Here is an 11,816-nt window from a genome sequence, read left to right on the forward strand (position 1 = left end):
TAAAATAGCTGAACCATAGACTGCGCGGGCAATAAACCATAAAGGCTTATACGTAAAATTATATTACATCACTTAACTAACAATCAATGATGTGCGATATCATTTATTATTCATTCTTTAATTGTAGAAATTTAAAAAGCTCATAAAAACAACAATTTTATTTTCCAACGAATTGAAAATCTTAGATTTTAAGTAACACCTTGAATTAAGACAGGTGCTATAATGGTTCAAAGACAAATATGATGATGTACTAAAACTTATCTCATTATGGCGTAGGATGTTTTTCGAGTAACGACGCAACTACTCAGTAAAAAAGTTCGTACTGAATGCAAACTCTTTTATGATAAATACATTGGTTCAGTCATCAATGGTTCGTGCTTTTTAAAGTCATGATGCGATTCTTGAAAAGTTGTCGAAAAAAATAGGAGAAAAACTAATTAATAGCTTTTGTGCAGGCTTTTAAAAAGTAAAGAATCTTCAAAATGCATTTTTTTAACTCGCCGGTTTTTTTTTTTTTTAAATGACGGAGCTTAATTCAAATAAGCCCAGTAATTTTGTAAAGTTGCTGTTTTAAAACAGAAAATGTGAAAATAAGCCCAGTAATTTTGTAAAGTTGCTGTTTTAAAACAGAAAATGTGAAAATAAGCCCAGTAATTTTGTAAAGTTGCTGTTTTAAAACAGAAAATGTGAAAATGTGAAAACGTAAAAATCAATTTAATGATTAAGTTTATTTCCCATATATGGCACAAACCTTACGTAAAGCGAAAAAAGCTTAAAAAAAAATTTATTGTCAAACAAGAATCCACAAATAAATAGAAAATAGAGCTAATCAATTTTTAATTCTTAATCTACATCCTATTATTATTCAGATCTACAAGCATTTTATTTTTAACCTTTTTTTTTAATTCTTTTTTTGTTATTCAGATCTAAAAGTCTTCTATTTTTAACCTTTTTTTAAACTTTTCTCGTCAGAGCTAAATTTAGAGAGCTTATTTTAAAACTTTAATCTGAAGAAATTTATGATACAGTGGTTTAACTTTATTTGAAAATAAACATTATCTAAAGAAAAAACTAAGGGGCATAAAACTATAATATTTTGCATCAACAAACATCTAATATCTGTCTCATGTATTATTGCAAATTTATTCAGACAGACACAACTAAACGATTTTAAGCAAAAAAAATTTGGGTCATCAGTTAATCATTAGAGAGGAACAAATATCAAACGATTTAGAAGTCTCAAAAGAAAATTTTTGAAAAATAGGTCAGTAGTAGACTACGCTGGTGAAAAAAAAGATCTTTCAACTTTTTTGAGCACTTGCACTGTTCCAGTTTTATAGGTAACTTAGAAACCAATATCCACTATGGTCAAATAAACAATATTTATAAATAGATCGCTTTTAAAAAACTGAACTGTTTAAGAACTAAATCCCAGGGTAAAAATAAAACGTTACTCAAGCTGTAAGCAGTTTTAACTCATTTAGCCCGTAGTGGTTTTTTTTTAACTGTATTTTTAGAGTAAGATTTTGTCTTAAAAAAAAATCTCCTATCTCCTAGTTCATTACTGATTTATCAAAAATGAATGTTTCATATATATAACATATTATATAATAAAAGTGTATACGGTCACTTTCTGAGCCCTTTTACCTCTGAAATATAAACACAATAAAAGTTTTTAAAACTAATTTTTCTGTTTTTTATTACAAAAATCCTTTTAAAAGGGACAATTTTTGAGCATTTTAAGGTAAAGGCATTTTAAGGCATTTTTAAGGTAAAGAATGCATTAAGTTGCGTTTCCCAAAGCACAACTGGATTTAATCAAAAAGGTTTTATACTTTGAAAGGAGCAAAGTTGGAATTATTTTGCGATGACGTTAATTTTGGCTCGCATCTACAGCTCTAATTTACCGTGGTGTGATGTAACAAAGTCCAAATTTAAGAAAGTCCAAATTTAAGAATTGAAAAATTTCGTATATATAATATAAACATTTAGGGAAAATAACTAAGTTGTTTTAGCTAGATATCTAGTTAGTTAAAATAACTAAATTTTTTTCTCTAAATGTTTATTTCATATATGCGAAATTTTTCATTTCTTAAATTGGGACTTTCTTAAAGCATAGGACTTTGCTAGATTACACCACGGTAGTTTATTTAGATTTTTAAAACGTGTGTCTACGAATGAGATGAAAACTTTTGTAGCTACATAAAGATCTTTTCTAAATGATACTAAGCCACCATGCGTTTTTAAATTGATTTAGTTGTTGTTTTTACAAAGCTGAAACATTCATAGGAGAGCACGGTATGCGTTCAGCTGGCTAAGCAAGAAAGACATTTTTAACTTTTGTAAATTTTATTGCGCATGTTTTTCCTTTTTTTAATTGTGCAAGGTATTAAGAGGGGGTTCTTTTTTTGGGAAAGAAGATACCATAACAACCGTTATTTCATTAGTTATAACGGAGGAGAAGATTTTGAATGTGTTCTAAAACCCGTGAGAAGTAGACCAGTTCATTTTAAAAACCAAAAAAGCCTTGTTCCTAGTATTATTGTAATAGGATACTATGGGGAATAAGATGGGATACTAAAGGTATGAGATAAAAAAATGGTGTTGAATGAGATAGAAAAAAAGACTTTTTATTCGAATTCCGAATATTAAAAAAGGTCCGTATTGGACTTTTAAAAATTTTTAAAAGATTATAAAAACTAAACCTTTTTTTATTTGAAATAAAAGCTCCGTATTTTTTTTTTCCTGAAACTTCTCTAATCACTTCACAACATTGTGAAATAAAAATGGGTCGAGGAAAAGAGATAGGTCCTTTTAGAAATAAATCTTAGTGTGTTTAGTAACAAACTTGCATCACTTAAGAGCGGTTATTTCAAAAGAACATTTTTACTATGTTGTTATTATCTTTCGCATTGCTCAATATATATTTCTAAAAAAAATGGCTTTGATAAAAAAAAAAGCTTCTAGTTTTTCTTGTTACTTCTTCTGTCCTTCTCAAAATGTCTTCGTAGTGTTTGAGCTTTTGATCATTAACAAGAGATTAATTTTTATTTTTCAGGAGTAGACAAGGATTTCTTCAAGAGCACCAAACCTTTTTTTTTGATAAGACAAGTGTTTTCTTAATCATTTTGTTATCAATTAGGGGGACGCCATAGGACTTATAAAGGCTTTGAAATCTATGACATCAGAATGTATGATTTCACATTGAAGTCCTGGTCCTTCGTTCCTCTAATTATTAAATCAATGCATTATTGGTGGTGCATCTTTAAACCGATTTCCATGAAATATTCTTTTTAAAAGTTCACAAGATTTCTTCTACCCATTATACAATTTCAACTAAGTAAACCAAACATCAGGCAGTGATAAAATGAAGAAAACGACAAAGATCTTTTTACTTTGCACTTTACTGTTGCAAAGTCTCCGTCAGAAGATAAAGGAACATTTATATATTTCAAGAGAATAAAAATTTCTTCATGCAAACAGAGAATTGATTATAGGAAATTTTTTCTGAACTTTCTGTGGTTTAACAATAAAATGAGATCACAACAAAAACACGTTATCCAACTTTTGTAGACTTATGCAACTTAGGGCTAACAGATCGCATGGTTCAAAAACCACCCTTCTCTCATATCTTTATATCTCTGGATATTAAAAATTAAATTGCTTAGACTTTTTACATTACATTTTACATTGAGTTCTTAAAAAGCAACTTTAATGATAACTCTAAAGCCCAAAGTGATCACTATGATTTTAGGGGATTTTGTTTGATTTTGAAAGATTTCTAGTATTACAGTTCTTCACTCTTCCTGTAATCTTTGCCAAAGATTGCAATCTAGGATATCTTTTTTTTTTAATGTGTTGCTCATCCCATCCTCATCCCAGAGGAGTTCAGTCGGATTCAACTCTAGGGAACGTCATTACATCAATTTTTTTTTTCACTATAAATTTGGTTTAATCAATTCTCGGAAATCTTTAAGTAATGATTTGGGTCATTAAGTTGCTGGAAAATATTTCCAAAGTTCAGCATTTCGTTTTAAAGTACTTGGCGTTTTTAAAAAAATTTGGAATCCAAAAAGTTGTCAGAGGTTGTGAAACAGTTTTCTTTTTTTTATGATTCCATTACACGTTTTTTATTGAACCAACTTTCCTAGATAAATTATCGCTTTTTTAATTACATTTAATTACTTGAACAATAACATATTTACCCATCTGTTCGTTAAACTTAACTTGTCCTAGACAACTGCATATAATTTTACTAATGAGAATGCTTGTTAATATCAGAAGATTTTTATCTCAAAATGCCAGAAGATTTTTACATCAAAATTGATCATTATAAAGGCTTCTTTGCTTTGATTGTTATTATTATTTTATGTTTGTTTTTTATCCAAATGAAAATCTTGTGGTTTCATCAGTAATTAATAAGTAAAATAAAAGTAATATAAATAAATTAAAAAAAGATTTGCAACACATTTTAATTGCAAAACTTTTTGGCAATGATTTTGCAATAACAGTTAGGGTTCAATATTGCCCAACATATGAAATGGATCTATTCTATTACAAATCCCATTTATTCCTGCTGTTTTTTTTGTTTTTTTTTTCGGGGGGGGGGGGGGGATATTTTCGGGAGGGGAGTGGTGAATCTAATTTTAAGGTATTGGGAACAATTAAAATGTTATCAAGAATCGGTTTAAGCAAAATGTAATTTTTGATGGAAATTTGTTCGGCTAATGAGCTAAAATAAATATTTTATAAAATTAATTTTTTAAAAATATGTAAAAATAAAAAAAAAACGAAGAATAAAAAAAAATTTCTATAGACCACATGTCTCGGTGAGCGAGCAGTATTGTCATTAACTATTATGATCATTATTTATATTGTTCATCTCATGAACATACTTCGCAATATTAGTGGTTGTTGTTCATCTCATCAACATACTTCGCAGTATTAGTGGTTGCTGTTCATCTCATCAATATACTTCGCAATATTAGTGGTTGTTGTTAATACAACAAAACGTCTCATCGTGAACATTCACACTTTAATTTTTGTTTCGTTTGGAGGTTTGCTAAAAAATGAATGTATTGAATTGATTATAAAATAAATTTTTAAATAAATTGCCATTGCATTTCTTTATCTTACAAAAAAAGAGAAAAAAACGTAATTTGACTGATAATTCTTTACCATGTATAGAATTAATGTGTACCTTGGTTGTTAAAGAACGAATGAATTCCTAATTATATCGTTAGAAAGCGAATGAATCCCTCACTAAATCTTTATAGGATAAAACCAATTATTATTTTTATATCAACGCCCTTAACGCCCTACTCAAATATTGTACCGTTTTATTTTGGAGTACAAATGTTTTTGTAAACGTAAATGAATTCTCGTATTAAAATCGAAAAATATAAATAATTTATATAATTTATAAATAATTTATATGCACATATATGTGTGTATATTATAGTATATATGTTAGAATGTATATATATATAAAAATTACTTATATATAAAAGTTATATACATATATATATATATATACATATGTATATATATATATATATACATATATATGTAAATACATAAATATATGCTGTAATATATACATGGATGGTATCTCTACAGAAAGGTTTCTAAATTTCAGACGTAAATTATTTTATTTACGAGTCATTGTGAACTAATTGTGTAAAATTGGTCACATAAACGGTCATATAAACGGTCATATAAAAACGAAATCATATCCTTCTTAAGCTGAGGAGTTTCGCTTTGAGAAAAAAAGAAAAAGAAAAAAAAACTAAAGTATACACTAGAGACACCCCCTGGGCTGCATACAGTGTTAAATAAGACCGGGATGAAAAAAATGTTTTACTTTCTATGGACTTTTATTTCCTCAATTTTTTTAAGTTAAATTATCATACGAAGCCTAGTGCCCTCAAAATCGTTAATCTGCTGGTAGAACAAAGTCATTTGCACAAAATTGTTGCTTTTGTGTTTCTACTATTGATTTTCGTTTTCGCCGTTCAAATAAGTAAATATATCTTTTCCTCAATTACATATTTATATATTTTTTGTTTACTTTCCAGCTTCAAGACGAATTCGTATCTTTTCAATGGACAAATTGAAAGTTGATTTACTTTTTGAATACTGGCTGCCTAAAATTCGAGGCAAATCTCTCCTCCAATAGATTATTATCGGATTAAAGACGCTTGTCAATTTCGAGAGCAAATCACCTATGTGATACATGTGATTGGGAAGCTGACCTTCCAGTAGAGTTGATAAGGCAGCAATAATGGCGTACGGTATCCAGCAAATTATACACGATAAACACATAAGTCCAAGCGATAGTTTCGCTTTTGCTTCTCTTGATTTGTAAAGTTTGCGTTCAGCGTTTTTTAACTTTAAAATAGTTGAGAAATATTTCATTTTTTTGTGAATTAAATTCGCCATGGCAAAGGATGAAGAGGTTATTATAACAATGGGTGCAATATAGCAGAATATTAACAGTGATATGACATAGGATTTCTCTTTGCTGGTGGTTGCTATCCATTTAATAGAGCAGCGAGTATGTGTTGTGTCCAAAGCATATGAAGATACTCCAATTAAAGGTAAAATAGACCAAAATAAAGCATAAATCCATGCAAAAGGTCCAATAACTTTAAAGAGCATTGTGTACCGTATTTTTCTAGTCAAAAACGGTGTAGCCGGCAAAAGTAATCTAATCAGAGCAATTGACGTCAACAAGAATATTGATGTCAAACCAGGAAATAAAACGAAGAAAGCAGATATTTTACACAAAGCTGAAGGTGTTTTCAAATCCGTCTTTAGGAAGATGGTTATCATAAAGCCAATAATACTTTGAATTAAATCACACAACGACAAGTTAATGCACAAAATTACGTAATTGTTTTTGCATTTTTTCTTGCAAAGAAAGTACAACGCGTGGAGATTGAGTAAAGTAGCAAGCGAAGCGATTACTGAAATTACCACTTTGTGAAGCTCCATTTTAATCCTTTGAGATGAAAATGAATCCTTTAATGCTTTACCTAGGTTTTAATGGTATTAAGATAAATAATGTCTTGAACAAATTAAAAGCCAAAACGTTTTTACTTGCCACTATTAGAAACTTTTAGCATTTTAAAAAAAAGCATATTTTGTTAACAGACGGTATCACCAGTATGATAACCATTCTTTTCGATCTTTCAATGGAAATATATTTATGTATATAAACGGAACATAAAATTTCATAGAAATCAAGTTCAAAGCGAAATCCTTATCTGATATATTGATTGTGAAATATCATTTCAAAAAAAAAATTGTTGATGAAAATAAAACACCGGTGCATCTTCATTCAAGATCCCATCTTTACAAACCCTGGTTATTACACACAGATGCTTACAAAAAATGTCTTCGGTTTTTCGCGTCGTATTAATATTTAAAAACTATTAACTTGTTTAGTTTAAAACTAAAAACAACTTTGCTGCAAAATAACATTCTTTGAAAGGTGAGATACAAAATGCGTTGGTGAAGGTTAGGCGACGCTTATATTAGCGGCCAATAATATATGGCAACGAGCTGTAAAGAACAATGCACGAGCACAACAGTTTTAAGACACGTTAATAGACGCAAAAGTAGAACACGAATGTACTTTATTTTTGTATTTAAAAAGTGCGGTGTTTTGTGTCTAAGGAGTGCGACTGAAAAGAGTAAAAAAGTGATTCTTTAAACTTAATGTGCACCGAGCAGTTCGCTGGGCTTTAAGTGAAGAACAATAGTCAACTGTTGTTTCGTTTTTTAGCTTTAGTTTTTACTTGTTGTTATTTTTTATCTTTGAAAGTTATTCAAAACTAATGTTAAGAAAGTTGTTTTAAGTTTACCGAACTGAACATCAAACGAAAACACACTCTAACGATAAACTAAGCTTATAAACAAGTCTTTTTGTCAAAATGAGGCAAAATCTCTATGCTTTTGTTGTTTTCTTATATACAAACTAATTTTATATTGTTTTGTTTTTTGTCAATTGAATAGTTTTGTTGTTGGTACCCTTATAAAATAAAGTTTCCTCAAAGCGATTTTTCTCAAACCTTCTAAAAAAATATAAGAGTGGTAGAAAATTTAAATTTAGGAGCCAGTATAAAAAAATCTTATATACAGAAAAACCAATCCTTTCAGCAGAAGAAAACTTTCTATAACCAATATGAATTCTGCATAACACAAAATATCTAGGAGAGGAGGGAAGTGGTTGAATTTAAATTTTGAATCTGTTTTTGAAACAAATCTAGACTTTCAGATAACTGCTCATCTTTTCAAAGTAGTGCTCTCTCTTTCTCTCCCTTTTTCGGAGCTATTGTTTACTCAAGAATTGTATTTTTTTTTACTGTTATTTTTTTTTATTCTCCAAAAATTAAAATATTTTTAGGAAGTGTATTCATAACTCTAATCCTAAAAATATTTTTTTACATATTAAGTAAACTCAGAGACAGGTATGGGCAAACTTACATGAGTATAAAGAGAAATTGAAATTTCCATCAGTAATATAAAATAAGAAAAAAAGTTAAAATATTACGCAATTTTTTAAAATATTTGAAAAATGTTTTTCTTACAAAAACTATTTTTTCTTCGCAAAAGTCACGCTACCTTTATCTGTCTAAATATATTTTTAAAATTAAAATGACTATTCTGCAAAAAACATTGACGCAAGAGCTAAAGCTTAATGTAGGACCTAAGAGGCCCATTTGCCAAATTTGAAAGATTCCACACTTTGAAATACGAAAATCGTTTTTGTAAAAATAGAAATTTTTGAGGCATCATAGTTTTAAAATGTTTTCTATTGTCCCAGTGGTGCTTTTAAAAAAGATTTTTTGTGTGTTTTGTTTGGGGTGACAAAAATCATATTGTGTTTATATCGAACCGTCCACCGGCAAAGCAACTCTTTCTTTTAAACACATCTTTAAAAAGTACAAAAGCGGGCCCAGAAAAGACATTAAGTCAATAGCATCTCTAATAATATCTCTCAACTAATAATGAATAATAAAAAATAAAGTACAAGCTTCTAAATTAGTCATAAGAAATAAATGGAGTTTAAATTTTTTTTTTATATTTAAACCTGAAAAGTTTTAAAATTTCAGAAAAAATTTGATACCTCGCATACCTTATGTTTATTTCAACTCTTTAAGAAGCTCTGAACACATTGCGCAGAATTGCTATTCAGTTAAAACCGGTAAACGTATTCTTTAAAAAATAACAAATTATGCATGACACTAAAAATATTCTTGTCTTAATCGTATAAAGAGTTCTTATGTAATAAACTTTAAAAAACTTGATTTATCTTAAAAGACTAAAACTGAATTTTGTAACTTATTCGTTATTATTCGTTACTAATGGAAAATCCAAATGCTGATGCTCATTTTCTATAGAATCTTTTTTGTGGAACAAAATCTGAAATGCCTAACAGCTACATTTTAAAACATGCAAATTGCCATTGCGTACAAAATCACTTTGGGTTAAAGTTTGAAATGAGGGCACCAAATCTAGAACTGCCGTAGGAAACTATGTTGCTTGACTAATCACAGAGAGTTTTTCATCATCCTGAGCCATAACGTTGTATTTACCAATAAGACTGCGCGTTAAACCATTGCTTTTAGTGTAAAACGATCCAATTGTGAAGTATGAAGTTATTACAATCAATTAACGTACAAATTACTTGAAATATCTGAAAAATTGAGTTTACCATTTTGAAATTTTTGTTCGTTACTCATATCAGTTAAAAAAATTACACAAATTTTAAAACCTTTTTATTTTAGCCCGAGATAATCCATTCTTTGGATTTTTGATAAACAACATCAATATGAGTTTAATCGTAGTTTTATGTAAATTTATCACCAATGTTCACAAGTGAATAGTATAAATGAAGCAAAAACCATCTAAAAATACCATCCATCCATTTGTAGTTTAGTAACTGTTCTTAACTATTTAAAATTTGTTTAAATTTTAAATAGTTAAGAACAGTTACTAAACAACAAATGGATAGATGGTATTTTTAGATGGTTTCCCACCGTCACTCTCCCCCCCCCCCCCCTTTTTTTATTTTTTTTATTAGTTCCTTAATTTCAAAACTGAAATATCCAGTTTTTTTTTCCAAATTTGCTCACAAATCTGTTGAAGTGTTAAACGGTAGTCTAATCATACGGTAGTCAAATGATACGGTTGTACATGAACATTCTATTAAACTTAAGCCATTTATTTGCCTGTCCCATTATAGCAATAAGTAATCCAAGTAGATTTTTTTAAGTTATAGTAAAAGCCTCTTAAAATCCCGTCTGAATATGATTGTATTATCAATGATGAGAGGTTGACGCTTTTTATTTATCAGTAATCCATTAGCAAATGGTTCTCCTTTACTATTGTTGTCATTTTTATTGTTCTCCATCGCAATTGCTCTCCTTCATTATTAGAAATTTAAAGACAACAATACCAATAAAATTCTTTAAATCGGTAAAAATATTTCTTGATTATTTTCTTCTCTCATTACAGATATGTTTGGTTTTTCGAAATTGAACAGGTTGTTCTTATAATAGCAGATTTTGTTTTTCATTTGATTGTGATAAACATGAAAATTAATTCTGTTCTTTGGTCCGATTTTGTTTCTTTTTTATCGATCGGCTTCTTTTTTTAGATGTTTAAACGTGAAAAAATCATTTTAATAAAATATACAATAGCTGTTAAAGCCACTTGCATTTTAACAGATCAAGAATGTTCCCGCCGGCCCCCACTTTCCATTGGGCCATATGACGTTTAGCACAGGGATAACAGTGATCTACAGGCGCTAAAAAAATTTGAGAAAATTTAATTTTTTTTGAAAGATAAAGAAAACTCTACAAACAATTTTATCATTTTTTATACAGCTATTTTAAATCTCAGCGATACGGGTTGCATGATTGAAAGTCAAAGCAAATGTAATAGAATTGTAAAATGTACACACCCTGTAAAAATGACAATTAATACCAAATTCATGTCCCCTGCAAACCCCTTTAGGGGTAAAAATAGTATATGGGTACAAGGTTCACCACAAGAAATTTCAAAATCAAAAATGACCGTCCGAGCGAGATATAAGTTTTTGGTATATGTTGTCAAAACTTAACTTTTTTTTTTTGTTTTTTTTTTCTATATTAAGAAGCTATTTATTGCTGCTAATGGAAACAGCAACTATTCTCAACATTGGCAACACAATCATGTACTTGGCAGAGTAGATATAATAGGGTGTAAGTTTTAATAATATCATGTATTTTAATAAGTAAAGGTAACAAAAGGATATTTAAAAATCGTCTCCTTTTTTGTCAATTGCATTACAAAGTCTTTCTCTTACGTATTTTTGGTTTTATATTTTGTTGTCTGGCAGATTACAATTTTTTTTCACAACTCTTGTTTCCAGGAAAAGATATGTCATCATTTTCCAGGAAAGGGTATTCTTTCTCTTTTAAATACTTCTTCATAGGTTAATTTTCGTTTGTGCATTTTTGGTTTTCTAATTTCAAAATTTTAAAACTAAAATGCCAAACAATAGCAAAACTCATGGGGACTGCAAAAAGACGGTGTTTTTTGTGCCTTTAGAAAGCGGACAGACAGCTTACTGCATTCGTAATGGGAAGAGTGCATTTAGTTGTAAACAAAGACATTGGCATCAGCGATCTAAGGGTACCTCGAGGTGTCTGTAGTGGTTGCAGAAAAAAGTTGAAAAACTTGATAAGGGTGCTAGTGCAGAGTATCCAACATTGTTTAATTTTGATTCCGTCTTAGTAAGACCTTTTACAAGAACCACAGCTTAA

The 11,816-nt window shown here is 29.2% G+C and overlaps 1 protein-coding gene across 1 annotated transcript; it reads right to left on the reverse strand.

Annotated features, from left to right (window-relative positions):
- Window positions 1-5,792: 5,792 nt before the first annotated feature.
- On the reverse strand, window positions 5,793-7,729 carry LOC145194430 (opsin-5-like). The gene has a single exon (XM_080072074.2). It carries the CDS (start codon window positions 6,994-6,996, stop codon window positions 6,067-6,069), a length of 930 nt encoding a protein of 309 aa, XP_079928200.2. The 5' UTR covers window positions 6,997-7,729; the 3' UTR covers window positions 5,793-6,066.
- Between the last annotated feature and the right edge of the window lie 4,087 nt (window positions 7,730-11,816).

The sequence above is a fragment of the Hydra viridissima genome, unplaced genomic scaffold (assembly GCF_058129835.1).
Source record: "Hydra viridissima isolate aposymbiotic clone 2 unplaced genomic scaffold, HvirCarnegie_v1 scaffold_12, whole genome shotgun sequence".
NCBI lineage: Eukaryota > Metazoa > Cnidaria > Hydrozoa > Anthoathecata > Hydridae > Hydra > Hydra viridissima.

Coding starts and splice junctions, on each gene's coding strand:
- LOC145194430 (XM_080072074.2), bottom strand. CDS start 6,996: ATGGAGCTTCACAAAGTGGTAATTTCAGTAATCGCTTCGCTTGCTACT.